Raw genomic sequence first — 26707 nt, 5'->3', positions numbered from 1 at the left:
GAGCGGGATGTGGAAAACCGCCTGAAACCATATTCAGGCTGGCCAGCACACCGCCCCTCGTCGTTAATCCGACGGGCGGATTCGATCTAGGGCCGGCGCGCCTACCCGCGTCCAGGAAGCAGCGCGTTTGCGCTCTCGGCTACCCTGGCGAGTCTCAGCTACCGGGAGGATATCCTGTATAATATAAAAGGAGGCTGGCACAAGAAAACTATCATCTAATATTTAATGAATTCGAGTTTCTCTCCCCATGTTTAAGTTGTGCTCAAAGCCTGTTCAAAACAGAACTTGTCGAAAAGTGCGCACCTGCTTTTATTGTTCTTATGTAGGTGTTATCAACGTGCAAATACTTGATTTCGTCTAGGATTCACTGAAAGAATACTGCAGTTTCTTCTGAATGAGTCAATATCCTCAACAGCCAATCCCTTCTTGGAGAATGTGTACAGAAATGGTGGAGCTAGAAATCCGAGGAACCTGAACAACGGCATACACGAAGTTCGTATAGTGACACCATAGATCCACCTGACTGCCATTTTCGAGACTAAGAATAATAGTGGTTGGTGCACAGAGCTGCCCGAAAATGTGGTACCATAGGAGATAACAGAATGCACCCAATTAAGCAAAGTAAAGAAGCCATCGTGCCACAGTATCAGAGGCAGTGGAGATTATTTTTAAACTGGAGCTTCTGCAAAAGATCTTGAACGTGATACATCGCAGAAACCTTTGGCTGTTCATCTACCTTCAGCCCTGTGGATTTAAGATGGTCGACTTCACTTATGGTGTAAGATGCCTAATCAATTTTTCGTATCTAAGTTTTTCTGTAAAACCAGCTGTCCTGATATAACCACAGCGATTGGACCAATTTTTATGCGGCACAGCTTAGAGTGGGCATCTTACTCCCTAGGAACATCCACCTGAAGACTAAAAATGGGACCGTGTGCCTACCTGTATAAGCCATATCAAAATCATCACACTTGTCATTAAAAATCTTCACACACAGTTAGTTATAAGAGAGTTGAATATGTTGCAAAAGGAGACACTGACTTCATGGGCCTGAAAGATGTCTGTACTACAAGGCATGGTATACGTGCCTATCGTTTCTACACACCCATACTGACGTTCACTCTTATTATTTTTCTGAGGTATCCATTGCTTCTACCGACCTTTGCTAACGATTCGCTTCCAAAATTAATGAGATGTCAGTCCCATCCATGAGCACTGCAACATTTAATGGATTTATCGAACTTCTCACGGCACGTGGCCATGAAGCGTCCAACCATGTCGGACACCCAGTCACGAGTTCCAGCTACTCATTGCCTTCCACGCCACCCGAAAAAGTTGTTGCCAAACGGATCTTCTCGATCACTGAGGGTTGCCCCGGCGGCAGTGTTGCTGCGCAAGGCCGCTACTTATAAAGTAAACCTCTCGATACTCAAAGAGTAACTATATCTGTAACCTTACAACTGTTTGACAACTCTACGAAAGGAAGATTTCGCTTTTACAAGAGTTCCTTATTATAAACTATATGCGTTGCGTTTTGTTGCAGTTTAAGGTAATTAGCTCTCTGAAAGCCACGAGCTGATGAGACTGACTACACTATCAGCTGGATCATTTGCATTACATTCCACGTCTTTCCCAACAACACTTGTCTCGTTAGTAAAAATAAAATTTTTTGAATTATCTGTCATGTTTAGTGGCAGATCATTGATATATAACACGGAAAGCAGTGAGCACAGAAGGGAATCCTGTGGCACAATCATATTATTCTGCACAGGAGATCGTTGCAGAAATCCCAAGTATTTTGTTCTAAAGTAGTAATAGGTACATATTATTCTTCTTTTGATCTAAGTTCTGTGACATATGTAAACTCTGCCTCCATCAACGACCAGTTAGCTTTTGGTTCATAGTTGAGCTCAGTTCGATCAACGATTAGCTAAACTACACTTCTGGAAATTGAAATAAGAACACCGTGAATTCATTGTCCCAGGAAGGGGAAACTTTATTGACACATTCCTGGGGTCAGATACATCACATGATCACACTGACAGAACCACAGGCACATAGACACAGGCAACAGAGCATGCACAATGTCGGCACTAGTACAGTGTATATCCACCTTTCGCAGCAATGCAGGCTGCTATTCTCCCATGGAGACGATCGTAGAGATGCTGGATGTAGTCCTGTGGAACGGCTTGCCATGCCATTTCCACCTGGCGCCTCAGTTGGACCAGCGTTCGTGCTGGACGTGCAGACCGCGTGAGACGACGCTTCATCCAGTCCCAAACATGCTCAATGGGGGACAGATCCGGAGATCTTACTGGCCAGGGTAGTTGACTTACACCTTCTAGAGCACGTTGGGTGGCACGGGATACATGCGGACGTGCATTGTCCTGTTGGAACAGCAAGTTCCATTGCCGGTCTAGGAATGGTAGAACGATGGGTTCGATGACGGTTTGGATGTACCGTGCACTATTCAGTGTCCCCTCGACGATCACCAGTGGTGTACGGCCAGTGTAGGAGATCGCTCCCCACACCATGATGCCGGGTGTTGGCCCTGTGTGCCTCGGTCGTATGCAGTCCTGATTGTGGCGCTCACCTCACCTGCACGGCGCCAAACACGCATACGACCATCATTGGCACCAAGGCAGAAGCGACTCTCATCGCTGAAGACGACACGTCTCCATTCGTCCCTCCATTCACGCCTGTCGCGACACCACTGGAGGCGGGCTGCACGATGTTGGGGTGTGAGCGGAAGACGGCCTAACGGTGTGCGGGACCGTAGCCCAGCTTCATGGAGACGGTTGCGAATGGTCCTCGCCGATACCCCAGGAGCAACAGTGTCCCTAATTTGCTGGGAAGTGGCGGTGCGGTCCCCTACGGCACTGCGTAGGATCCTACGGTCTTGGCGTGCATCCGTGCGTCGCTGCGGTCCGGTCCCAGGTCGACGGGCACGTGCACCTTCCGCCGACCACTGGCGACAACATCGATGTACTGTGGAGACCTCACGCCCCACGTGTTGAGCAATTCGGCGGTACGTCCACCCGGCCTCCCGCATGCCCACTATACGCCCTCGCTCAAAGTCCGTCAACTGCACATACGGTTCACGTCCACGCTGTCGCGGCATGCTACCAGTGTTAAAGACTGCGATGGAGCTCCGTATGCCACGGCAAACTGGCTGACACTGACGGCGGCGGTGCACAAATGCTGCGCAGCTAGCGCCATTCGACGGCCAACACCGCGGTTCCTGGTGTGTCCGCTGTGCCGTGCGTGTGATCATTGCTTGTACAGCCCTCTCGCAGTGTCCGGAGCAAGTATGGTGGGTCTGACACACCGGTGTCAATGTGTTCTTTTTTCCATTTCCAGGAGTGTACTTATAAGAGTAATCAGTTGACACGCAATGTTCACGTGGTGAAAACTAAACGTGTGTACGGTAATGGACCTTGACAAATGCGCCATTTGATGCCTGTGTTTTAGCGGATGGTTATAAATAAAGTGCAGCTACTCACAGAGGTCCAGTGTGGGCTATACTTATCGTGCCGCAACGAAACTTGGTAGATACTCTAATGCATTAATGAGGAATCGATTTACGCTGGGAAGAAATTTTTTCCAATTTTGGCCACCAGGTGCCAATCTGGCACTGTGTAGCATCTCCTACACGTCTCCAGTGTGGAAGTAAAATCAACATTATGCCTTCTCACTTGTTTCACTTTTCCTCCCCGCGTCCCGTCCCTAATCTGTTACACGTGGATACAGTTCTAAACGTCTTTCTTGCATTCACAGAGCCAGATTTGCATCTGGTGGTCAAAACTGGAATTCGATTTTTTTACAGCGTAAATCGGTTTCGAATTAACGCATTAGCGCATCTATCAAGATTCACTGCCGTACGATAATTTCAGTAGTGAGTAGCTGCACTTTAATTATAACCACCAGATATGTTCTTTGTATATCCATCTTTTCGGAGGTGGTTGCGGGAACTCGGGTGTTCAGTACAGAATGGCAAATCAAACACCTTTCGGCCGTCTATAAAGTGTTGTTTTGTTAGGCTACCAGTAGTAAATCGCCGAAAGTTGTAACCTAATGAAATAACAGTTTCGAAATTAGACGGCTGAAAGCTCTACCCTGTGTATCGTTTCGTGACGGCGGCACTGCGCATTAGAGCCCCACTGATTTAGTCACCCGCTGTGTGAAAGTGTAATAGCTCAGGTCTTTTGTAGAATAGAATAAGTGTGTCACGTTAGCGATGTGTGTATCTGTGGCAGGTGATGTCGTGATGGCGAGCCTGGGAGTGAGGCCGTCTACGACGCCGACGCCGGTGACGCCTGCGCCGCAGGCGGCGGGCTCTCCACACAACAAGCGGCCAACCGTCATCATATACCCAACTGGTCAGTTCAAACTCAGCTTCGGCCGTATCTCTGTATATAATTTCCAGCTGTTAAGCTTCCATAAACACGAATATCAAGTTTTTGTCAATGTTAATTCCAGGGATCAGTAAAGGTGTCGTTTTGTCCTGCAAGTGTATGGAAGTGAGCTCCACACTTTTTTTTTGTTGTGCGTAGTTTTGAATAAATAGAAATATCATCACTTTCACCAGTTGGGAATCTGTTTCTGTATACAAATGCCCCTCTGAATGGCGCTGAGGAAGACGCTGGAAAACGTTTCCAGTAATGTAAATACTTACATGTCTTCTGAACTATGTACTGAAAATAAAATCAGATACACTTTCAGGTTATCGAAAATTTAGATTTTAATTTTTGTTTTCATAAATTTCGAATGTGTTGTCAGTGCCGTTATCACGACCATTGATTTGCAGGTAGGACACAATTTCATTTATGGAATGTCGAATACTATTGGCTTTTTGGTTGATTGTTTTGGTTTAGTGTTCTCAACACTAAAGTTATCAACGCCTGATATTATTTAAAACATCAGTATTAATCTGATGGAATTACGTTTTCCTGGAGACATATGAGTCTCAACTTTATCATCGAAAGGATGGAAGCTGTGCCACGGCCGGGACTTGAAACTGGGATTTCTGCTTGCTAGGCAGGTGTGCTAATCACTGCTTGACCGTAGCATTGTGGCTACCGCAGATGCGTTGACTACCCCATTTCATGCAGCTGTGAAAGCCACAATGCTGCAGTGACGTAGTGGTTAGTGTGGTGTCACCGCCAGACACCACACTTGCTAGGTGGTAGTTTAAATCGGCCGCGGTCCATGTAGTACATGTCGGACCCGCGTGTCGCCACTGTGATCGCAGACCTAGCGCCACCACCAAGGCAGGTCTCGTGATACGAGAGTGGACTCGCCCCCAGTTGTACGAGAACCAAGCTACCGCCCAGTTGTACGCGAACCTAGCTATCGCCCAGTTGTACGAAGCCTTTCTCTCTCATTAGCCGAGAGACAGAATAGCCATCAGCTAAGTTAATGGCTACGAACTAGCAAGGAGCCATTTGTATCAGTGCCTATAGCTTACGAGTATTCAAGAGAGATGTATTCCGAGGAATCAATAAAAGTTAAGTAAAAAGCATCTACATACTTTTCTTCTTATTCATTTATAAGTTCTCATGTTCCAGACTTCACGCCCGTCTGCATTAGTCTAGCGTGCCTTTCTTTTGGCTACTACCGTGTGGCGTAACAGTCTTGTTACGTCACTACAGATAGCACATCTACCTAGTAAACAGGAGACGCGTGTTCAAGTCCCACCTCTGGAGGGCCCTGGACTAGGGTAGTCCATATGGTACCAACGTTCGATACCACACTTGTTAGGGGTTGCAGATATCGATCGCGGTCCGTAATAGAAATCGCTGGACCCGCCAGTCGCGAGTAGCTCCGCTAGTGCCGCGTCCGCGGCTTGTGACAAATATCTAGCGAGCTCTCGTCCACTCTTGCTCTGAACGTCAACTAGGAGTGTAGCATAGCCTTCAGCTGATAGGAAGCCACCTCTAACAAGGCGCTTAGTCAAGTATGGCATAAGTAATGCCTCTCTAGATATGTTTGTAATTATATGTATGCAACATATGAAGAAGCCTGTAACACAAATTAAGTACAATATATATTATTTTTTGCCAACGACTACTAATTATTTCAGTCGTTGCAGATACAGACTATGCAGCCAGCTCCTTACTGACTTCACGGCCAAATCTGCAATATATGCTTCAATTTAGCATTGTCCACCTGTCATCATAACAACAGACGACGAGAACCATAACAGTACATGCACCTGTGGTAACCACAATGCTGCAGTGGTTACCGCATCTTCCTAGTAAGCAAGAGACCTGCGTTCAAGCCCCGTGGCTGACACAAATTCGAATTCATTGCTTCAGCTCGGCATAAGTAGCGCCATCTCCCCTTATTCTAACCACTTTTTCGAGCTATGCTGCTTTCCATAACTCTTAGAAAAAGCTAACGGTAACTGAAAAAGCTGTGTGTGGATTGTTCTAATCCAATGCTATAGTGATAAATGCACGGCACATCACAAGTATATAATGAAAACCAAATTCCAGACAGTTTGGAATGACTGACTGGGCTGCTCAGGATCGTATAGCTCAATCAACGTCTGTACAACACATGGTTAGTTCAAAAGACACCAGACTCTGTGGAGTGGTGCTGTGAGCTCCTGAGCAGAATGCTGTAATTCTAGCAAAGCTGCACTAAAAGCGGCAGTAGGCTGGCGGAAAGAGCTAAGAAGAGAAAAATACCTCTAGAGTGTATCTCAAACATGCTATATCGCCTGGCGGTGTCTTAGTGAACGTGAGTACAATTTGCAGACGAAGAGTTGATAGCAGCCAGAACGTATCATATTGGAATTGTCCTATTTTGACATACATCTTCCATTCCTAACTCGTGAAGCCAGGTCGGGCTGTGGTTCCTGTAAAAAGACTTCACAACAGAGGCAAATATTTTGGATGCAGACGGTACACACGATAACGTTCGGAGAAATTTTTTTTCCTGGTGTACTTACGAGAAGCTAATAACCTGTTCAATATTTTGTAATACTCTCTGAATAGAGAAAATTTTGACAGTATCAAACAACATCAAATTACTGCTATGGCTAGTAGATCCATAGATTGATAGATGTTGCAAGATAGTTTTATAACAAATTTTGTCTCACGTATTTCTATAAAGGTCTTCCACAGTCTTACTTTTCTATATTTCACGAGTTTTCAGGTGAGCGTGAATTCATTCACAAATGTACTCAGTTTTTTTCGTAGTGATGGAAAATTAATGTTCTCAGTTAAGTCTTCAGTTTACTTAATATACAGGACACAAAATACACTCCTGGTAATGGAAAAAAGAACACATTGACACCGGTGTGTCAGACCCACCATACTTGCTCCGGACACTGCGAGAGGGCTGACAAGCAATGATCACACGCACGGCACAGCGGACACACCAGGAACCGCGGTGTTGGCCGTCGAATGGCGCTAGCTGCGCAGCATTTGTGCACCGCCGCCGCCAGTGTCAGCCAGTTTGCCGTGGCATACGGAGCTCCATCGCAGTCTTTAACACTGGTAGCATGCCGCGACAGCGTGGACGTGAACCGTATGTGCAGTTGACGGACTTTGAGCGAGGGCGTATAGTGGGCATGCGGGAGGCCGGGTGGACGTACCGCCGAATTGCTCAACACGTGGGGCGTGAGGTCTCCACAGTACATCGATGTTGTCGCCAGTGGTCGGCGGAAGGTGCACGTGCCCATCGACCTGGGACCGGACCGCAGCGACGCACGGATGCACGCCAAGACTGTAGGATCCTACGCAGTGCCGTAGGGGACCGCACCGCCACTTCCCAGCAAATTAGGGACACTGTTGCTCCTGGGGTATCGGCGAGGACGATTCTCAACCGTCTCCATGAAGCTGGGCTACGGTCCCGCACACCGTTAGGCCGTCTTCCGCTCACGCCCCAACATCTTGCAGCCCGCCTCCAGTAGTGTCGCGACAGGCGTGAATGTAGGGACGAATGGAGACGTGTCGTCTTCAGCGATGAGAGTCGCTTCTGCCTTGGTGCCAATGATGGTCGTATGCGTGTTTGGCGCCGTGCAGGTGAGCGCCACAATCAGGACTGCATACGACCGAGGCACACAGGGCCAACACCCGGCATCATGGTGTGGGGAGCGATCTCCTACACTGGCCGTACACCACTGGTGATCGTCGAGGGGACACTGAATAGTGCACGGTACATCCAAACCGTCATCGAACCCATCGTTCTACCATTCCTAGACCGGCAAGGGAACTTGCTGTTCCAACAGGACAATGCACGTCCGCATGTATCCCGTGCCACCCAACGTGCTCTAGAAGGTGTAAGTCAACTACCCTGGCAGCGTCGTCTCACGCGGTCTGCACGTCCAGCACGAACGCTGGTCCAACTGAGGCGCCAGGTGGAAATGGCATGGCAAGCTGTTCCACAGGACTACATCCAGCATCTCTACGATCGTCTCCATGGGAGAATAGCAGCCTGCATTGCTGCGAAAGGTGGATATACACTGTACTAGTGCCGACATTGTGCATGCTCTGTTGCCTGTGTCTATGTGCCTGTGGTTCTGTCAGTGTGATCATGTGATGTATCTGACCCCAGGAATGTGTCAATAAAGTTTCCCCTTCCTGGGACAATGAATTCACGGTGTTCTTATTTCAATTTCCAGGAGTGTATTTCTTACTGTAATGTGATTATATTCACTTTTTATCAATGTCAGTCATGATAACTTTTATATTATCGAGCACAGCTCCATCATGATTATATATTGAATGTGAGTGCGTATAACTGTTGTAATTTGTTGTCGTGACTTACAGTATGTTAGTCTTCAGAAGTAAAAGAGCTCTTCAACGAATCGCATACATGAATCACTGTGGTCTGATAATCTCTTCAAAGCGTGACATTTGCTACCCTTAATACTAGCCTCTTTGATTGCCAGACTTCACTTGCAGTTGATTTTCCTCCCTTCTTCCTCCAACACTCCACTTGTTTGCCGCGATCCTGCTTTGGCTCGCAGCAGCAGCATGAGCGAGAGCCAGTTCGTATAAGTAGATGTGTAAACACGTCTTCCCTACCTTTGAAGGTAAGGTTATCGTTGATGGAATGTAACCTGGTAGTTAACACGGATGCGGTAGAAAATCTGACGACCATTTCTTTTACCAATGAGCCTTTCAGCATTCGCATTAAGCGATTTAGGAAACCATAGGTGATGAAAGTATGTTATAGCTGTACGACGATTTGAATTACGCTCCATCTGAATGCAAATGTAGCACCTTAATCAGTGAAAATTTATATAATCTCTTTACTATAATTGTCATCTTAAACGATAAAGACATGTCCCAGAGCATAACAAGAATTATCTTACTGTAGGGCACATCAGGTAATATCTTCACTGTATGACAAAAAAATTCCGCAAAATTTCTAATTTTATTTTTTTCTCGTAAACATTAGTTATTAATTACTCCTTATTGACATACATTTTGTATAATTTGCAAAGTATTTTGTTGTCATATTTGAAAATATTATAGTATATAGAAGGTAGTCACATCGATTACTGTGGAGGAAATAGGGGTAATGGTAATTTTCAATTTAGTTTAATGTTAGACTAAATGATGTGATAATATATGAAAACTTGGAATTCAATTAACAGTCTACGCCAAATAATGAAATAGAGTTGAACTTTCTTATAACGACGTCGATTATAACGACAACTTGGCTGTGACGTCATGATTTCTGTGGTACGGCCATATTCCTCGTAAGGAACATACTTCTCATCCTTGCATAACACCTCGTATATAACGTCATTTTAAGCCTCAGTTAGCAACAAGATTTTCCAAGAACCAATCTACTCTAGAAAGAAATCTGTTGTTGTAACATGGCAACCTGGTAATCCTTCTCTCTGCCATTCCGTTAACAACAGGTGTAGTATAGACACCTCACCTCACTGTTACCCTAGCGTGTTTATACTACAGTAGTGGATAAAATCACAGAACACGTCAAAAGTACACTTGATGTCAGTTTCCATAACAGTTTGTTACGAAGTGCACTGATTTTAGAACAGCATGACCAGTAAAAGAAAAGTTTTAACGGTGGAAAAAAAGTGTAAGTGATTAATGAAATGGAGAATAGAGCTAAAAGGGTTGACGTGTCTCGTCAATTTGACCTCGTAAATCCCACAATCCAAACGACTTGGAACAACTGGAATAGTTTGGACACATTGGATCTAAAATGAAGCGGTTACGAAAAGCTGAACGGAGCGACGTGGATGAATCGCTGCTTAAGTACTTCAGGCAACAGAGAATCATCAGTGCATCCGATAGTGGACCTCGCCCTTGGCGAAAGTAGAAGAATACGCCAAGAAATTAAAATATGAAGAATTTGTGAGTAGCAGTAGCTAGATTGGTAGATTCAAGCAAGGTCAAAAAAAAAAAAAAAAAAAAAAAAAGGTTCAAATGGCTGTGAGTATTATGGAACTTAACTTCTGAGGTCATCAGTCCCCTAGAACTTAGAACTACTTAAACCTAACTAACCTAAGAACATCACACACATCCATGCCCGAGGCAGGATTCGAACCTGCGACCGTAGCGGTCGCACGGTTCCAGACTGTAGCGCCTACAACCGCTCGTCCACTCCGGCCGGCTCAAGCAAGGTCACGACATTATTTTTCGCAAAGTGAGCTGTGAAGCCAACAGTGTGAATACTGAAACAATCCAACATAGCCCACTGCTATGTGGCCTACACTTAGTGAAGGACATGCAGACTGTGACATCTTTAATGCGGGTGAGACTCACATTTTCTTTAAATTGACTGCCGACAAAACTCTATAATTCAAGGGCGAAAAATGTATTGGTGGCTAGTTATCTAAAGGACGAATGACAGTTTTAGTTGCACTAACAAGGGTGAAACGGAGAACAAAAAATTGCTCTTGATAGGTAAATCAAAAAATTCTAGGTGTTTTAAGCATGAAAAAATCGGCCAGTGCACTACAGTGCTAATAAAAAGTCCTGGACGACCTTCGAACTCTTTGAAGCTGGAATGAGGCGTTGCGATCGGGTTCTTAGAAGTCAGAATAAGAAGATACTGGTTGTTGTTGACAACTGTCCAGCACATCCTGCACTCTCTGGTCTCGAAAATGTCAAGTTTGTTCTTCTTCCTGCAAATACAATAAGATAAGTACAGCCCATGGACCAAGGGGTAATTAGGAGTCTGAAATGCCTCTATCATAAGCTCATGTTACAAAAATGTTACAATGCATTGAGAAAAAGCAGGATTATTCCGTTACACTTTTGGATGCCATCAGATGCATTAGCAAAGTTTGGAACCGGGTCACAGCCCAAACCATCAAGAACTGTTTCCGTCATGCAGGAACCACAACTGAAGGAATAAATGCCGCCGAAACTAAAGTCGTGTTCGATGATCCTGATGATCTGCTCTATCTGCATTGCTGCCAGAAATAAACTGTGACATTATCAATCAGTGCGACTATGAAATGTATGCAACAATAGATGATGACTTAGTTTCAACCGAAGCACAAAATGAAGACGAAATTGCAAATGAAGTGAAGAATCAGGGCCACAGTGACCATGAAGTGAGCAAGGGACATGAGGAAGAAGAGGGAAAGTAAAGAAATAAAGTGACTATCCCTAATGTGAGTAACGCTTTAGAAACCATTAGAACTCTGAACATGTTCTATGAAGCTAGGGGACGGAGCACTGAAATTGCAAATGAAATAATGAATCAAGAACGTAATTTAGGAAGTGTGGAGTGGCCAAACAGACAGCACAGTGAAATGACTGATTACTTCAGTCCTGAGTTAAGAAGTTTGAGGAGTACTTGACAATGCTGCTGTATATTCTGTATTCATGTAAGCTTAAGAGTAAATACTGTATGTAAAATAACACAGTGCTAAATAAATTTGTTATTTTCCATATGCCTCCATAACAGACTGAAAACTCGAATCTCTGTTAAAACAACACCTGCTTATAACAACATAATTTTCAAGGTCCTTTGTTTGTTGTTATAGCCAGGTTGCGCTGTACCTTACAAACAACATCATTTTTGTATTAATTGTATTCGAAGAACGTATTATGTTTGCTCATTTCAAAAATGGCTCTGAGCAATATCGGACTTCTGAGGTCATCAGTCCCCTAGAACTTAGAACTACTTAAAGCTAACTAACCTAAGGACATCACACACATCCATGCCCGAGGCAGGATTCGAACCTGCTACCGTAGCGGTAGCGCGGTTCCAGACTGTAGCGCCTAGAACCGCTCTGCCACCCTGGCCGGCGTTTGCTCATTTCAAGCAATACATTCGTATCTATATAAATCTCTTCACAAATTTTTCTTGATAAGTCTTAGTTTATTCTTCCACATCTTCATGCACAAAGCAACATTGATCAAATAGAGCACAATATAAATAATCAAGTACCCTTTGACCTATTACAGAATAAGAATTACAGGGAAATTTAAAACGGAATGGCACTCCCTCTGCAAACGTTTCTCCCTCTACGGACATTCCTTTAACAACTTTGCAAGTTCCTTTCGTATTACAAATCCTTAGGCTTTAATCATTTCCGTTACGACTCTTCTTTCTTCATAGCTTTAGTGGCTGTATACATCTCATCTTTTACTACTCCTGGAATTTCATAATTCGCACTATTAACTACTTATACCTGGTATTCCTCTCTTGTACTACACAGAATTGAAAGAAATCTTAGAATTCTTGAAATATTGTCTCTCTATTTAGACACTCCAATGTGTAACGTTCCATTCAGATGTTTCTACTTTGTCTGCTCCATGTACGTTATTTCTTTTGTACCTCTTACCAAATTTTCTTTGTAGCCTCTGACATCTCCTTTCTGGTATTCATGGATAGTTTTCTTTAATTTAACATTTATATCAAATTCTTATTTTTATTGGCTTGAAACTTTAATCTTCTATTTAACAACACTTGTTCCATATGAGAATCCATTTCTTCATGCTGGCAAAATTTTTGCTCTCTGTATAAGTAAATTTTTAAAACTTGTTCATTTCGTGTATTCCTGCAAAAAATTCAGTTTCTAAGATGCCGAACTTCTTACTCACTTTAAGCTTGCATAATTCCCTACCAAAATAATAACGTCTAATCTACGTTTCTGATGTTCTACTTGCCGAATTTACTTGAGTATAGATTTCCATTTAGTTTTACTTTGCTACTTACAGGCCTAAAACACTACAATTCTAAAGTGGCTTAAGTGTACCACACATTGTGGTGTCACATTATCGTTTGATGAAACGTAATCAATTTCAGTTTTAACTTTATTTGTTCTGCAATGTTTTTCCCAAATCTTGGAAACCGTGTATTTAAAATCCCTTAAAAATTGAATGTTGTCTGCTAATAGTAGACATAAAATAAGATCTCTGCTTACCTATAACTAAAAGAGGCTATGTAAGGATTCTGTTTGAAAGTGTCTTACCTTCTCACAGCTATATAACTAACAGAATTATAGTCTCTTCTTGATAAAACATTGATTTATAAACTGACAGGATGCACGATACAGCTTACATCCTAGGTAAGTTCAAAATGGTTCAAATGGCTCTGAGCACTATGAGACTTAACATCTATGGTCATCAGTCCTCTAGAACGTAGAACTACTTAAACCTAACTAACCTAAGGAAATCACACAACGCCCAGTCATCACGAGGCAGAGAAAATCCCTGACCCCGCCGGGAATCGAACCAGGGCGCGGGAAGCGAGAACGTAACCGCACGATCACGAGCTGCGGACTCCTAGGTAAGTAGGTGCTGCAGTATTTGCGCTGTGTTTTTCAACCGCTGAACGTGTTACCTCCATCTGGTGTAAGTCACCATATTCCAGGCACGTAGCTACTGTTGCCATTGAAACCCTGAACTGGTTAATGGTGACTTGAGGCCTACTCTAACTACAAAATATACGAAATAACCAGAAATGAGCCACTGAATGTGTGTAGAGAAGTGGCTGCCCATACGTCCAGGCAGTGCCCCTACATTGTATGGACATCTCGACTCGACTTCTTGATAATGGTCGAGGTCCCTCTTTATCTTCTCGCACTCATCTAGCAAGGTCACCATATCACATACCCACCTCGGTGGCCGAGGCCGCTAACGCACCCTTGTGCGTTGGCGCTCTATTCACAAGGGAACCTCCCCATCGCACCCCCCTCAGATTTAGTTATAAGTTGGCACAGTGGATAGGCCTTGAAAAACTGAACACAGATCTGTTGTGGATTGGCAAGACAGCCAACCCACTATAAGAGGAAGCCGAAAGGCACGCGTTTTAGCTCACGCAGGCTGGCGTGAGGTCTGGAACAGGTCAAGGAAATGAGACTAACAAAAAACGTACGTAGCTACTGGAATGCTTAACTTTAATCCATAATTGGTGAACATCGCTCTTGACGGTACATGTTTTACAGCATCAATAGTAACTGGTAGTGGTGCTTTGCTAGGTCGTAGCAAATGACGTAGCTGAAGGCTATGCTAACTATCGTCTCGGCAAATGAGAGCGTAATTTGTCAGTGAACCATCGCTAGCAAAGTCGGCTGTACAACTGGGGCGAGTGCTAGGAAGTCTCTCTAGACCTGCCGTGTGGCGGCGCTCGGTCTGCAATCACTGATAGTGGCGACACGCGGGTCCGACGTATACTAACGGACCGCGGCCGATTTAAAGGCTACTACCTAGCAAGTGTGGTGTCTGGCGGTGACACCACAAAATCAATCGAGAAAACAGTAAGAAGTTTTGTGGAACTATGAAAAAAATAAAAACAAAATATACAAACTGAGTAGTCCATGTGCAAGACAGGCAACATCAAGGACAATGTGAGCTCAGGAGCGCCGTGGTCACGTGGTTAGCGTGAGCGGCTGCTGAACGAGAGGTCCTAGGTTCAAGACTTCCCTCGAGTGAGAAGTTTATTTTCGCAAAGTTATGATCTGTCCGTTCGTTCATTGACGTCTCTGTTCACTGTAATAAGTTTAGTGTCTGTGTTTTGCGACCGCACCGCAAAACCGTGCAATTAGTAGACGAAAGGACGTGCCTCTCCAATGGGAACCGAAAACATTTGATCGCAAAGTCGTAGGTCAACCGATTCCTCCACAGGAAAACACGTCTGATGTATTATATACGACACTGGTGACGACATGTGCGTCACATGACAGGAATATGTTGTCGACCCACTTAACTTGTACACTTGGCGAATGGATAAAAAGATTCTTCTACCTTGCCCGATTTAGGTTTTCTTGTGGATGTGTTAATCACTCCCAAAAAAGTGATAAAAACATAAGAATTTGTCACACAAACTGCAACAAATGAATGCAACAGTTTCACAGTCGCACAGTTTTCCCGGTGCTCTGTCAAAACATATGTTTTTAACGTTTTCAAATTTTTCCGTGTGTAGACCGTCAAATCCTGCATATGTCCAAGGAAATCTGAAAATATCCTGAAATTTTGGAGAGCGAAGTTGATTATGTGTGAGTGCCTGAACTTTGATAACTGACACACGTTCACGTAAACAATACTGCTCTGTGTACCTGTGCAGCTTCGCAAAATCATAGAATCTTTTCACAAAGTATTTCACGGACGGACGGACAGATAATAATTGTCTCAAAATAAAAAATTAATTTTTTTACTTGAGAGAATATTTGAATCAAGGACCTGTCGTTCCGCAGCTGCTCACGCTAACCACGGGACCACGGCGCTGCTGAACTCACGTTATCCTAGATGTTGCATATGTTGCACATGGACTACTCAGTTTGCATATTTTGTTTTTATTTTCATAGCTCCACACAACTTCTTCCTGTTTTCTCGATTGATCTGTGTTCATTTTTTCAAGGCCTATCCACTGTGTCAACTTATAACTATATCTGAGGGGGTGCGATGGGGAGGTTCCCTTGTCAGACGCAAGCCGGAGAAAATCCTAGTGGTTGATGAAATTTTCACTGCTAGCGTTTGGCTAGCAAGGGGAGGAGAGATGGTGGTATAAAGTTTGTGATAGTCAGTCTTTGCGCCCCAGAGCTGGTTTAAAATTGTCATGGAGCGAGTGCATGTGACATTGTTGATGTGATCCGCTCGCAAGCAACACAAAGGCGAGACGCAAACAAGGAGTGCCTCACCACTGCCAAAAGGAGACTGTTCCACAACAGCTATACGAGCATGCCCCCAATGCCAGTCTAAATACTCGCATGTTTGTGAATCTAATTTCCACAGCTGAAAATTGTCAAAGACAGTTTCTGTTCTTATAGACATGCATGGATTTCTGAAGGACATTGTACTGTAATAAATGCAGTTGCTGCATAACCACAGACACCGTCGCCTTTACGGATACAATGACGCCTGGTGGGGCTAACACGACGATATAAAATTAGTTTCACGAATGTACGAGCATTTGGATAGTGACTGCTTGACATGTGGAGGTTTAGACCGGCACTGGGAGTTCAAAGTCTGGTTTTAGCGACCGCCGGGCGAGGACGTGACGTGCTTCCGCCTGCGGAGCGTGTGAGTTCAAAAATGGCTCTGAGCACTATGGGACTTAACGTCTGAGGTCACCAGTCCTCTAGAACTTAGAACTACTTAAACCTAACTAACTTAAGGACATCACACACATCCACGCCCGAGGCAGGAAGCGAACCTGTGACCGTCGCTGTCGCGCGGTTCCAGACTGCAGCGCCTAGAACCACTCGGACACAAAGACCGGCCGCGTGAGTTCCCGTTGGCTTACATTACGACTTAGCCTTCTCGGTGGCTTCACGCACTGCGATCATGGCAAATAAGTTCAGGAAATCGACATTACGTTTCAACTTTTGTTCGGAATATGCACGACCGAAAGCCTTAGATACGGAACGTTTCCTCCGTGAGGGGGCGAAGATCCCGCCGTCGGAACTCTCGATACTCAGCAACACCGTTAACGTTAAAATGATCAATGACGTTGCCGAACTTCCATTCGAGGTTGCTGCAGAAGACGTCATAGCGGCTTTTCGGCCATCGGCGCTGTTCATGAGCACAAGGAAGAATGCTGGGACCACTTCCGCAAATACCCTGTTCTTCTCGGAATAACGTGGACAGTTGATGGATAGTTATTAATTTAGAGAGATCCACTTCAGTTGTACTAACATTTATTCAAACTACACCGGTTTCGAGATTTTAAAATCCCATATTCAGGTGTGTGAACTTATTATATTGGGTAACACACAACATGCGGTCGGGCATGTCAGTGAAAGAGCTCCAATCACCAATCACTGCATGTTGGCGGAAGCGGTGCCGCTGCCCGGCGGCGGCCATTTTCCGGCAACAAATAGTGACTGGAGTTCTTGCACTAAATGGCCCGACAGCATGTTGTGCGTTACAGAAGATAAGAATTTCATACACCTGAAGATGGCATTTTAAAACTCAGAAACCGGTCGTGGTGAAAATAAGTATTAGTTACTTTCTAAAACAAGTATAATGTCCTTCAGCTGCGGATGTCCTACGTACCAGATCTTGTGACGGATAGTGTTCCGATCCTTACTGAACCAGTTGTGGACGAGGCGACTGACGATTTGTCTTCAGTCATGTCATCAGTTCCTGTGGTTGCTCCGGCGACGCTGATGGCAAACGCCACTCCTTTGTCGCCTCTCTGGTTGTTGTCAGTGAGAAACAAACACAAACAGAAAACTTCATATAAAAAAAATGACCACACACCATATGGATACTGAAAACAACATGAACATAGAAAAAGCTCACACTGAAAAATCACAACGATGTTCAAACTGACGAGATACCACATCACCCAAAACCGGAAACTACATCAAGAGATAACGACCCAGCACATCACAGAGTTACAAAACCATGAAGTAAGAAATAAAATAGACTACGATGATACCGAAGAGAACTTACGTCTAAGTCGACTACAAAGTACAGGAGGTTTTCAAACTCCACTAACACTGTTAACAAGACTGAATCACCCATTGGGCGACACCATACGCTACCCCACGAGTGAACAAACAGACAGAATCATTCTATTAACCGAAAACATACCAACAGATAAACTCGAACTCTGTAATCTTTCACGCAGATTATGTGTACGAAGAAATGACGACCTTAACCTTGACAATGTCTAAAAGTACCTGGTAAGGGCACATGGACGCGTTTATCTCGATTACACCGACAGCGGGCCGAAATTGTTTTTTTTAATAAATTTCCATATTGAAAGTCTTGCAGCTAAACTATATGGGTAGAACGACAATGGACGCAGAGCTTGGCGGGTTGGTGAATGAGCCGCGTGGACATACACTATGTGATCAAAAGTATCCCGACACCTGGCTGGCAAGTTCGTGGCCCCCTCCATCGGTAATGTTAGAATTCAATATGGTGTTGGCTCACCCTTAGCCTTGATGACAGCTTCCACTCTCGCAGGCATACCTTCAATCAGGTGTTGGAAGGGTTCTTGGGGAATGGCAGCCCATTCTTCACGGAGTGCTGCACTGAGGAGAGGTATCGATGACGGTCGCTGAGGCCTGGCACGAAGTTGGCGTTCCACCCATTTGATAGACAGGTATGACCCCCTGGGGATAATCCTCCCTTTTGATTGGCAGGTTCTTAACCTATTGTTCCCCCCTCCTCCTCGTCCTCCTCCTCCTTCCTCCGCCTTCCCCCCCCCCCCCCCCCTATCCCTCGGGCAACTCACCTCATTGATACACGCATACTTTTGATATCGATTTGATTGACTAATTAATTAAATCGATAAATTAATTAAATGCCCCCTCTGGGAAATCCCCAGCCCTCCCGCTCACCTCTCCGCCCCCCTTCCCCCACCGGCATTGGTGGGAAAAAGACTCAGTTGATCTGCCATTTTGAGGGAAATCGCTTGCAGTATGTTGTGTCTAGACAAGACAGCCTAGACACAATGAGACGAAGCCGAAAGGCACGCGCTAAGTTAAAGCCGGATGGCGTGAGGTCTGAAACAGGATACGTAATGAATGCTAGAAAGAAAAGTACGTAGCTTCTAGAATACTTAAGTTTAATCCATCCTTTTGGTACATCTGGAGATTGTGGCGATACAAGTGAGACTCTTTAGACACATGCAATGTTACTAATGGAGCCTTGCTAGGTCGTAGCCATTGACTTAGCTGAAGGCTATTCTAACTGTCGGCTCGGCTAATGAGCAATGCTTCGTCCATGTAGTCGCTAGCAAAGTCGTCCGTACAACTGGAGCGAGTGCTAGTCCGTATCTGGAGACCTGCCTTGTGGTGGCGCTCGGTCTGCGATCACACAGTGGCGACACGCGGGTCCGACATGTACTAATGGACCGCGGCCGATTTAAAACTACCACCTAGCAAGTGTGGTGTCTGGCGGTGACACCACACAGTGTATGGAATATTGTTCAAACAATTTAGACAATATGGTTTATTCATTTATTTAAAGAATTTTGTGAGATATCGAGTTCAGTGTATGTAATATTGCTTAAGCAATTTAGACAATGTGAAGAAAATTGTTTTTTTTAAACAATTTATGGAATACGAGAGACTGCGGAATATAGTTTATTTATTTATGTAAAGAACTGGGCGGGAAATCGATTCCAGTGTATCGAATATTGTAATGTGTGCAATACTGTTTATAAAAACAAATTACGAGATAGAAGGTGATATATAGAATATTTAAACAATTGCGATGCTTTTCATTCTGATCACCCAAAAAATACCTTCATGAAACACCCATGTAATTACGCTGTTAAAAATTTTTTCAACCAAGAAGCACGCAACTTCCACAGGTCCGCACCGAATACCAGCTCACGCATGCTGACTGGAGCCGGAGTGCACCGGCTGCGCCGCGAAGCGACATGTCCAAAAGGTGTCAGCTCGGCCCCGTGCCTGAGAGACCGGATGTCACGCTAATCCCCAGACAAAAGCACCTGAGAAATTCCTGTCAAAACATGTGCTGTCTCTCTCTCCCTCTCTCTCTCTCTCTCTCTCTCTCTCTCTGACCTCCTGTAACATGCCACAGCGGTCCTGCACGCGCCATCGATCGCAATCGGACCGAACCGCAAACAAAGCATCGTTTACCTGGTAAACCCCTGTCGAATACCAATGCACACAGAAACTCATTTGAAAGCAAATGACTGACTGGATTCCGCCATGGGTTCTAAGCAGCCGTCTGAGCTATAGAGAACATGTCCTACCAACCGGTCCCTTCTTCTAGTCAAGTTGTGCCACAAACTCCTCTTCTCCCCAATTCTATTCAATACCTCCTCATTAGTTATGCGATCTACCCATCTAATCTTCAGCATTCTTCTGTACCACCACATTTCGAAAGCTTCTATTCTCTTCTTGTCCAAACTGTTAATCGTCCATGTTTCACTTCCATACATGGCTACACTCCATACAAATACTTTCAGAAACGACTTCCTGACACTTAAATCTATACTCGATGTTAACAAATTTCTCTTCTTCAGAAACGCTTTCCTTGCCATTGCCAGTCTACATTTTATATCCTCTCTACTTTGACCATCATCAGTTATTTTGCTCCCCAAAAATAGCAAAACTCCTTTACTACTTTAAGTGTCTCATTTCCTAATCTAATTCCCTCAGCATCACCCGATTTAATTCGACTACATTCCATTATCCTCGTTTTGCTTTTGTTGATGTTCATCTTATATCCTCCTTTCAAGAGACTGTCCATTCCGTTCAACTGCTCTTCCAAGTCCTTTGCTGTCTCAGACAAAAATACAATGTCATCGGTGAACCTCAACGTTTTTATTTCTTTTCCATGGACATTAATACCTACACCGAATTTTTCTTTTGTTTCCTTTGCTGCTTGCTCAATATACAGATTAAATAACATCGGGGACAGGCTACAACCCTGTCTCACTCCCTTCCCAACCGCTGCTTCCCTTTCATGCCCCTCGACTCTTATAACTGCCATCTGGTTTCTGTACAAATTGTAAATAGCCTTTCGCTCCCTATATTTTATCCCTGCCACCTTTAGAATTTGAAAGAGAGTATTCCAGTCAACATTGTCAAAAGCTTTCTCTAAGTCTACAAATGCTAGAAATGTAGGTTTGCCTTTCCTTAGTCTATTTGCTAAGATAAGTCGTAGGGTCAGTATTGCCTCACGTGTTCCAGCATTTCTACGGAATCCAAACTGATCTTCGCCGAGGTCGGCTTCTACCAGTTTTTCCATTCGTCTATAAAGAATTCGCGTTAGTATTTTGCAGCTGTGGCTTATTAAACTGATAGTTCGGTAATTTTCACATCTGTCAACACCTGCTTTCTTTGGGATTGGAATTATTATATTCTTCTTGAAGTCTGAGGGTATTTCGCCTGTCTCATACATCTTGCTCACCAGATGGTAGAGTTTTGTCAGGAGTGGCTCTCCCAAGGCCGTCAGTAGTTCCAATGGAATATTGTCTACTCCCGGGGCCTTGTTTCGACTCAGGTCTTTCAGTGCTCTGTCAAACTCTTCACGCAGTATCGTATCTCCCATTTCATCTTTATCTACATCCTCTTCCATTTCCATAATATTGTCCTCAAGTACATCGCAATTGTATAGACCCTCTATATACTCTTTCCATCTTTCTGCTTTCCCTTCTTTGCTTAGAACTGGGTCTCCATCTGAGCTCTTGATATTCATACAAGTGGCTCTCTTTTCTCCAAAGGTCTCTTTAATTTTCCTATAGGCGGTATCTATCTTACCCCTAGTGAGATAAGCCTCTACATCCTTACATTTGTCCTCTAGCCATCCCTGCTTAGCCATTTTGCACTTCCTGTCGATCTCATTTTTGAGACGTTTGTATTCCTTTTTGCCTGCTTCATTTACTGCGTTTTTATATTTTCTCCTTTCATCAATTAAATTCAACATTTCTTCTGTTACCCAAGGATTTCTACTAGCCCTCGTCTTTTTACCTACTTGATCCTCTGCTGCCCTCACTACTTCATCCCTCATAGCTCCCCGTGCTTCTTCTACTGTATTTCTTTCCCCCATTCCCGTCAATTGTTTCCTTATGCTCTCCCTGAAACTCTGTACAACCTCTGGTTTAGTCAGTTTATCCAGGTCCCACCTCCTTAAATTCCCACCTTTCTGCAGTTTCTTCACTTTTAATCTACAGTTCATAACCAATAGAGTGTGGTCAGAGTCCACATCTGCCCCTGGAAATGTCTTACAATTTAAAACCTGGTTCCTAAATCTCTGTCTTACGATTATATAATCTATCTTATACGTTCTAGTATCTCCAGGATTCTTCCATGTATACAGCCTTCTTTTATGATTCTTGAACCAAGTGTTAGCTATGTTTAAGTTATGCTCTGTGCAAAATTCTACCAGACGGCTTCCTCTTTCATTTCTCTCCTCCAATCCATATTCACCCACTATGTTTCCTTCTCTCCATTTTCCTACTCTCGAATTCCAGTCACCTATGACTATTAAATTTTCGTCTCCCTTCACTACCTGAATAATTTCTTTTATCTCATCATACATTTCATCAATTTCTTCACCATCTGCGGAGCTAGTTGGCATATAGACTTGTACTACTGTAGTAGGCATGGGCTTCGTATCTATCTTGGCCACAATAATGCGCTCACTATGCTGTTGGTAGTAGCTTACCCGCACTCCTATTTTTTTATTCGTTATTAAACCTACTCCTGCATTACCCCTATTTGATTTTGTATTTATAACCCTGTATTCACCTGACCAAAAGTCTTGTTCCTCCTGCCACCGGACTTCACTAATTCCCACTATATCTAACTTTAACCTATCCATTACACTTTTTAAATTTTCTAACCTACCTTCCCGATTAAGGGATCTGACATTCCACGCTCCGATCCGTAGAACGCCAGTTTTCTTTCTCCTGATAACGACGTCCTTCTGAGTAGTCCCCGCCCGGAGATCTGAATGGGGGACTATTTTACGTTCGGAATATTTTACCCAAGAGGACGCCATCATCATTTAACCATACAGTAAAGCTGCATGCCCTCGGGAAAAATTACGGCTGTTGTTTCCCCTTGCTTTCAGCCGTTCGCAGTACCAGCACAGTAAGGCCGTTTTGGTTAGTGTTGCAAGGCCAGATCAGTCAATCATCCAGACTGTTGCCCCTGCAACTACTGAAAAAGCTGCTGCCTCTCTTCAGGAATCACACGTTTGTCTGGCCTCTCAACAGATACCCCTCCGTTGTGGTTGCACCTACGGTACGGCCATCTGTATCGCTGAGGCACGCAAGCCTCCCCACCAACGGCAAGGTCCATGGTTCATGGGGGTAGGCTTTCTTCATACTAAAACATATTTTCAACGTTTGAGCATCACACGCATACATTATGCAAATCAAGTATAGAAGTTTCTTTCACAAACAGATCGTAGCACTAAATATATCCGAGGTCTTGTACGCGCCCTCCTCCTCCACAAACGTTTCCACTAAACATATCTGGTGGAAAAAACCCTGACGATCACACAAACTCGCGATCACGAAGCGCGCCGTCCGCCATCTACAGGGTAGGTCCATCCGCGCCGGCTGGGAGTAAAGGGACACACACCCGCATCGGCCATGCCTGCCCGTACCGAACGCATGCGTGTAGGCAATACAGCTATCGGAAACAATTAATTGATCGATTGGGAATTTGACGTCGAGATCGGGTTTTTAAAAGTACTATAGATTTCCTATACTGATTCTCTCTGCTACATTCGGAACTAGGGAGGACACAGATACAGACATAAATAAAACAGGGCAAACGCATTGCAACTGTAGAATATGTTGTTGGAGGTGACTTGATGCATTCGAGTACAGTGGTATATTACGCCGCCCAACCAGAAAATAGTGCACTTGCGCTAGGTGTTGGCAATTGTACTATATTTACAAGCAATTTTAGAATAGGGAACGAAAAGTGATGCCATGTTCGAATCGGTAGAAGTGACATAAAATCGATAAAATTACGAAAAATGACGGAAAATACGTCTAAATTGAGGGAAAATGCGGGGAAATTGAGGGAGTACTTGCATGCCTTCTGCCTGGTGCAGAACAATTCTTGTACATGAGAAGAAGTATGCGACATCAAGAGGAATAACAGAAAACGTTGACTTGGAAGCACTGCGAACCCGGAGAATAGTCCATTTTTCGTCGAGGCAACATTCTACTGTATGTCTATTGAGGTAATGGTGTTACACGCGAGTTGACTGCTGTCTTTGATGCTTTCCTAGAAAAAAGAAAACTGCCTCTAAACTTACTTGCATCTGCGTTAAAGAATGACAGAGAGTGGATGGAGTGATCGGATGAGATGGAGTTGTAACGAGGTCCATTTTAATGGTAAGCTGATGACGCATTCTAGAGAGAGAGAGAGGTGTTGTTGCAGGTCATTTGACTATTTTTTTCAATTGCTCTGTCAGGATGATTCAGATGTGTGAGATAACCCGCGTTCGATTCGTATACAACTGCGTGTTCTGCTTGTGACTTACAGCACTGATTACTTGCGATCGTTAACAACAAACCTCTCAGTCATCTCATGTGTAATAAAACATGTCCATCCTGTTTCGACACATTCCTCTAGACGAACAAAGATCTATGCGACATACTCCATCCCCATGCCACATCTTGGGCATAAAATCGAATCTTAAGTTTCATTATTACGGTGAATCTAAATTAGCGACAGGTGTTTGTGAGGCACTGCAAACACCGTGTATGCATCTGCTTGACAGATATCCTGTTTATGGAGATAGTGGTGGAATGACGTGTAATTTCACATGTCAAACACCGCTGCTATTCGTTTGTCCCTTTCTTTGTAAGAGGCATTCTCCTTTGATAACAATCATTTTATACATAGGACTGATGCGAACACAGTACAATATCTGAACCGTGATCGGATGTGAATAATGGGCACTATACACCTCTCGTAAGCTATATTGGGCATATATCACAGAGAATCGATGTTTTAAGGGAGTAGTTTTACATTTCACCGTTTAACACCATAATGCACCCTAGAGGAACGTGCCAGGAGAATATATATCATGCGCTGGAAATATATTTCTTACATTGGCATTGCAACAGTGTTAAATTCCACTCGGCTAAAAGGTCGGAAGCACAACGATCTAACATTATAGCGTGTTTTAAGTGCAGATCCATGTAGCCTTAGGAGTGCATGTGTTCATGTTCTCTCTTACCAATGTCTTCTTTGTACTGACCTAAGACACTAGAACAATACTTTAGAATTGAGAGTGCAGTTGATTTACGTTAAATGCTTCAAACTCCCTCCGTTTGAAGCTCCATCATGCATAAAAACCACCAGTCTTGTTCTTAACCGTCTATTACATCATCACAACGTTTTCATATCTACTATACACCGATAATGTGTGCTAACCTCCTCAACGTTCGCGCATCTGGAGAAATCTGGTGCTCCTGGATGGGTGCAGGACAGCAATTATGGACTCGGTGCGCTCTGTTCCTGTACGAAACATTGAATGTAGCAGTTTGATTCTGGTTAGCTGCAGATTAAATCTGTGACAGTGTTGTAGGGAGTGTTGGTCAAAGACAGTGCGAGGGGATCTTTCAATCTCTAACTTTATCCTAAGGATGCGAGAATGCTCTGTGACATCCATTCACATAGTGGAAGATGGGCAATCGTAATCGTAAATCACGCAGTTTGACAGAAGTGCTAGAAACACGTAGATCACTGTCTGGTATAATTTGGTGTATATGTTCAAGAATTAACGATGACCCGCCAGGGTAGCCGAACGCGCTAACGCGCTGCTTCCTGGACTCGGGTAGGCGCGCCGGCCCCGGATCGAATCCGCCCGGCGGATTAACGACGAGGGCCGGTGTGCCAGCCAGCCTGGGTGTGGTTTTTGGCGGTTTTCCACATCCTGCTAGGTGAATACCGAGCTGGTCCTCACGTTCCGCCTCAGTTACATGAGTCGCAGACATTCGAAACCCGTCCGCACTATTTCACGATTTACACTAGACACAGACAGTTGGGGTACACTGATTCAGTCCTGGGAGGTACGAGATGGCGGCAGGAAGGGCATCCGGCCATCCCTAAAAGTACCATTGCCAAATCCGTTGTAACCACGCCAACCCTGCGATCGCTGCGGGACTATGGCGAAAGCGAAAGAAAGAAAGAAAGTTCGAGAATTAACAATGAATGGAATGTACTGCACAGTCATCCATCTACATTCACAATGGTACTTGCAAAGTAGAGGAGGGGCGGTTTAGTGATAATACAGAAACAGGGAAGATGGCTACTATGTCACTGTTTGGCGTTGTAAGAAACGGGTAAAATTGCTAAAAGTGGTGCCACTATCAGCTGTGATGCTTATTACACCTTATCGTCGGTGTCTTTCCCATCCCATCCGTCCACTGGTAAGCTGTTGATTACTACACAATGATTGACTGAAATGGCTTGATTGAGATGGAGAAAGAGTCTTGGTGGAGGGGCAACACCTTCTGGGGATGGCTAGCACCGAAACAGTGATTGCGTACATGACTGCAATATGAGGAATCAATCGAAATGGACACTGAAAGATGAGTTAAATATAGAGATCGTCAGTCACCTTCAGACAGCAATTTCGAAACGCTCCACAATGCCGCAAAACTCTTCCAGTTTCCTTGTGATGTGACTGTCTTTTATTTCAATCATCCAGTGTGTGCTGTGGGAGTAGCAGTAACTTGATTAACACCGTGCAATGTCCAGTTTTCTGTGAGAGGCAATGTATCGAAATGTGCTAAAGTCAGTTTAGAACCCGACACTGACCTCGAAGTCCTAGAGGAAAAAACAAAGGTATGG

At 44.2% G+C, this 26707-nt stretch overlaps 1 protein-coding gene across 1 annotated transcript in view; it reads left to right on the top strand.

Moving 5' to 3' along the window:
- The window catches only part of LOC124723205, a 1036184-nt gene that overhangs the window by 309399 nt on the left and 700078 nt on the right, over nt 1-26707 (top strand). The window contains exon 2 of the mRNA XM_047248396.1: nt 4257-4379. Coding sequence (XP_047104352.1) covers nt 4268-4379 — 112 coding nt within the window. The 5' untranslated portion in view covers nt 4257-4267. The remainder of the gene's footprint in view (nt 1-4256; nt 4380-26707) is intronic.

The sequence above is a fragment of the Schistocerca piceifrons genome, chromosome X (genome assembly GCF_021461385.2).
Source record: "Schistocerca piceifrons isolate TAMUIC-IGC-003096 chromosome X, iqSchPice1.1, whole genome shotgun sequence".
Taxonomy (NCBI): Eukaryota; Metazoa; Arthropoda; class Insecta; order Orthoptera; family Acrididae; genus Schistocerca; species Schistocerca piceifrons.
This window is presented reverse-complemented; position numbering and strand designations above follow the sequence as displayed.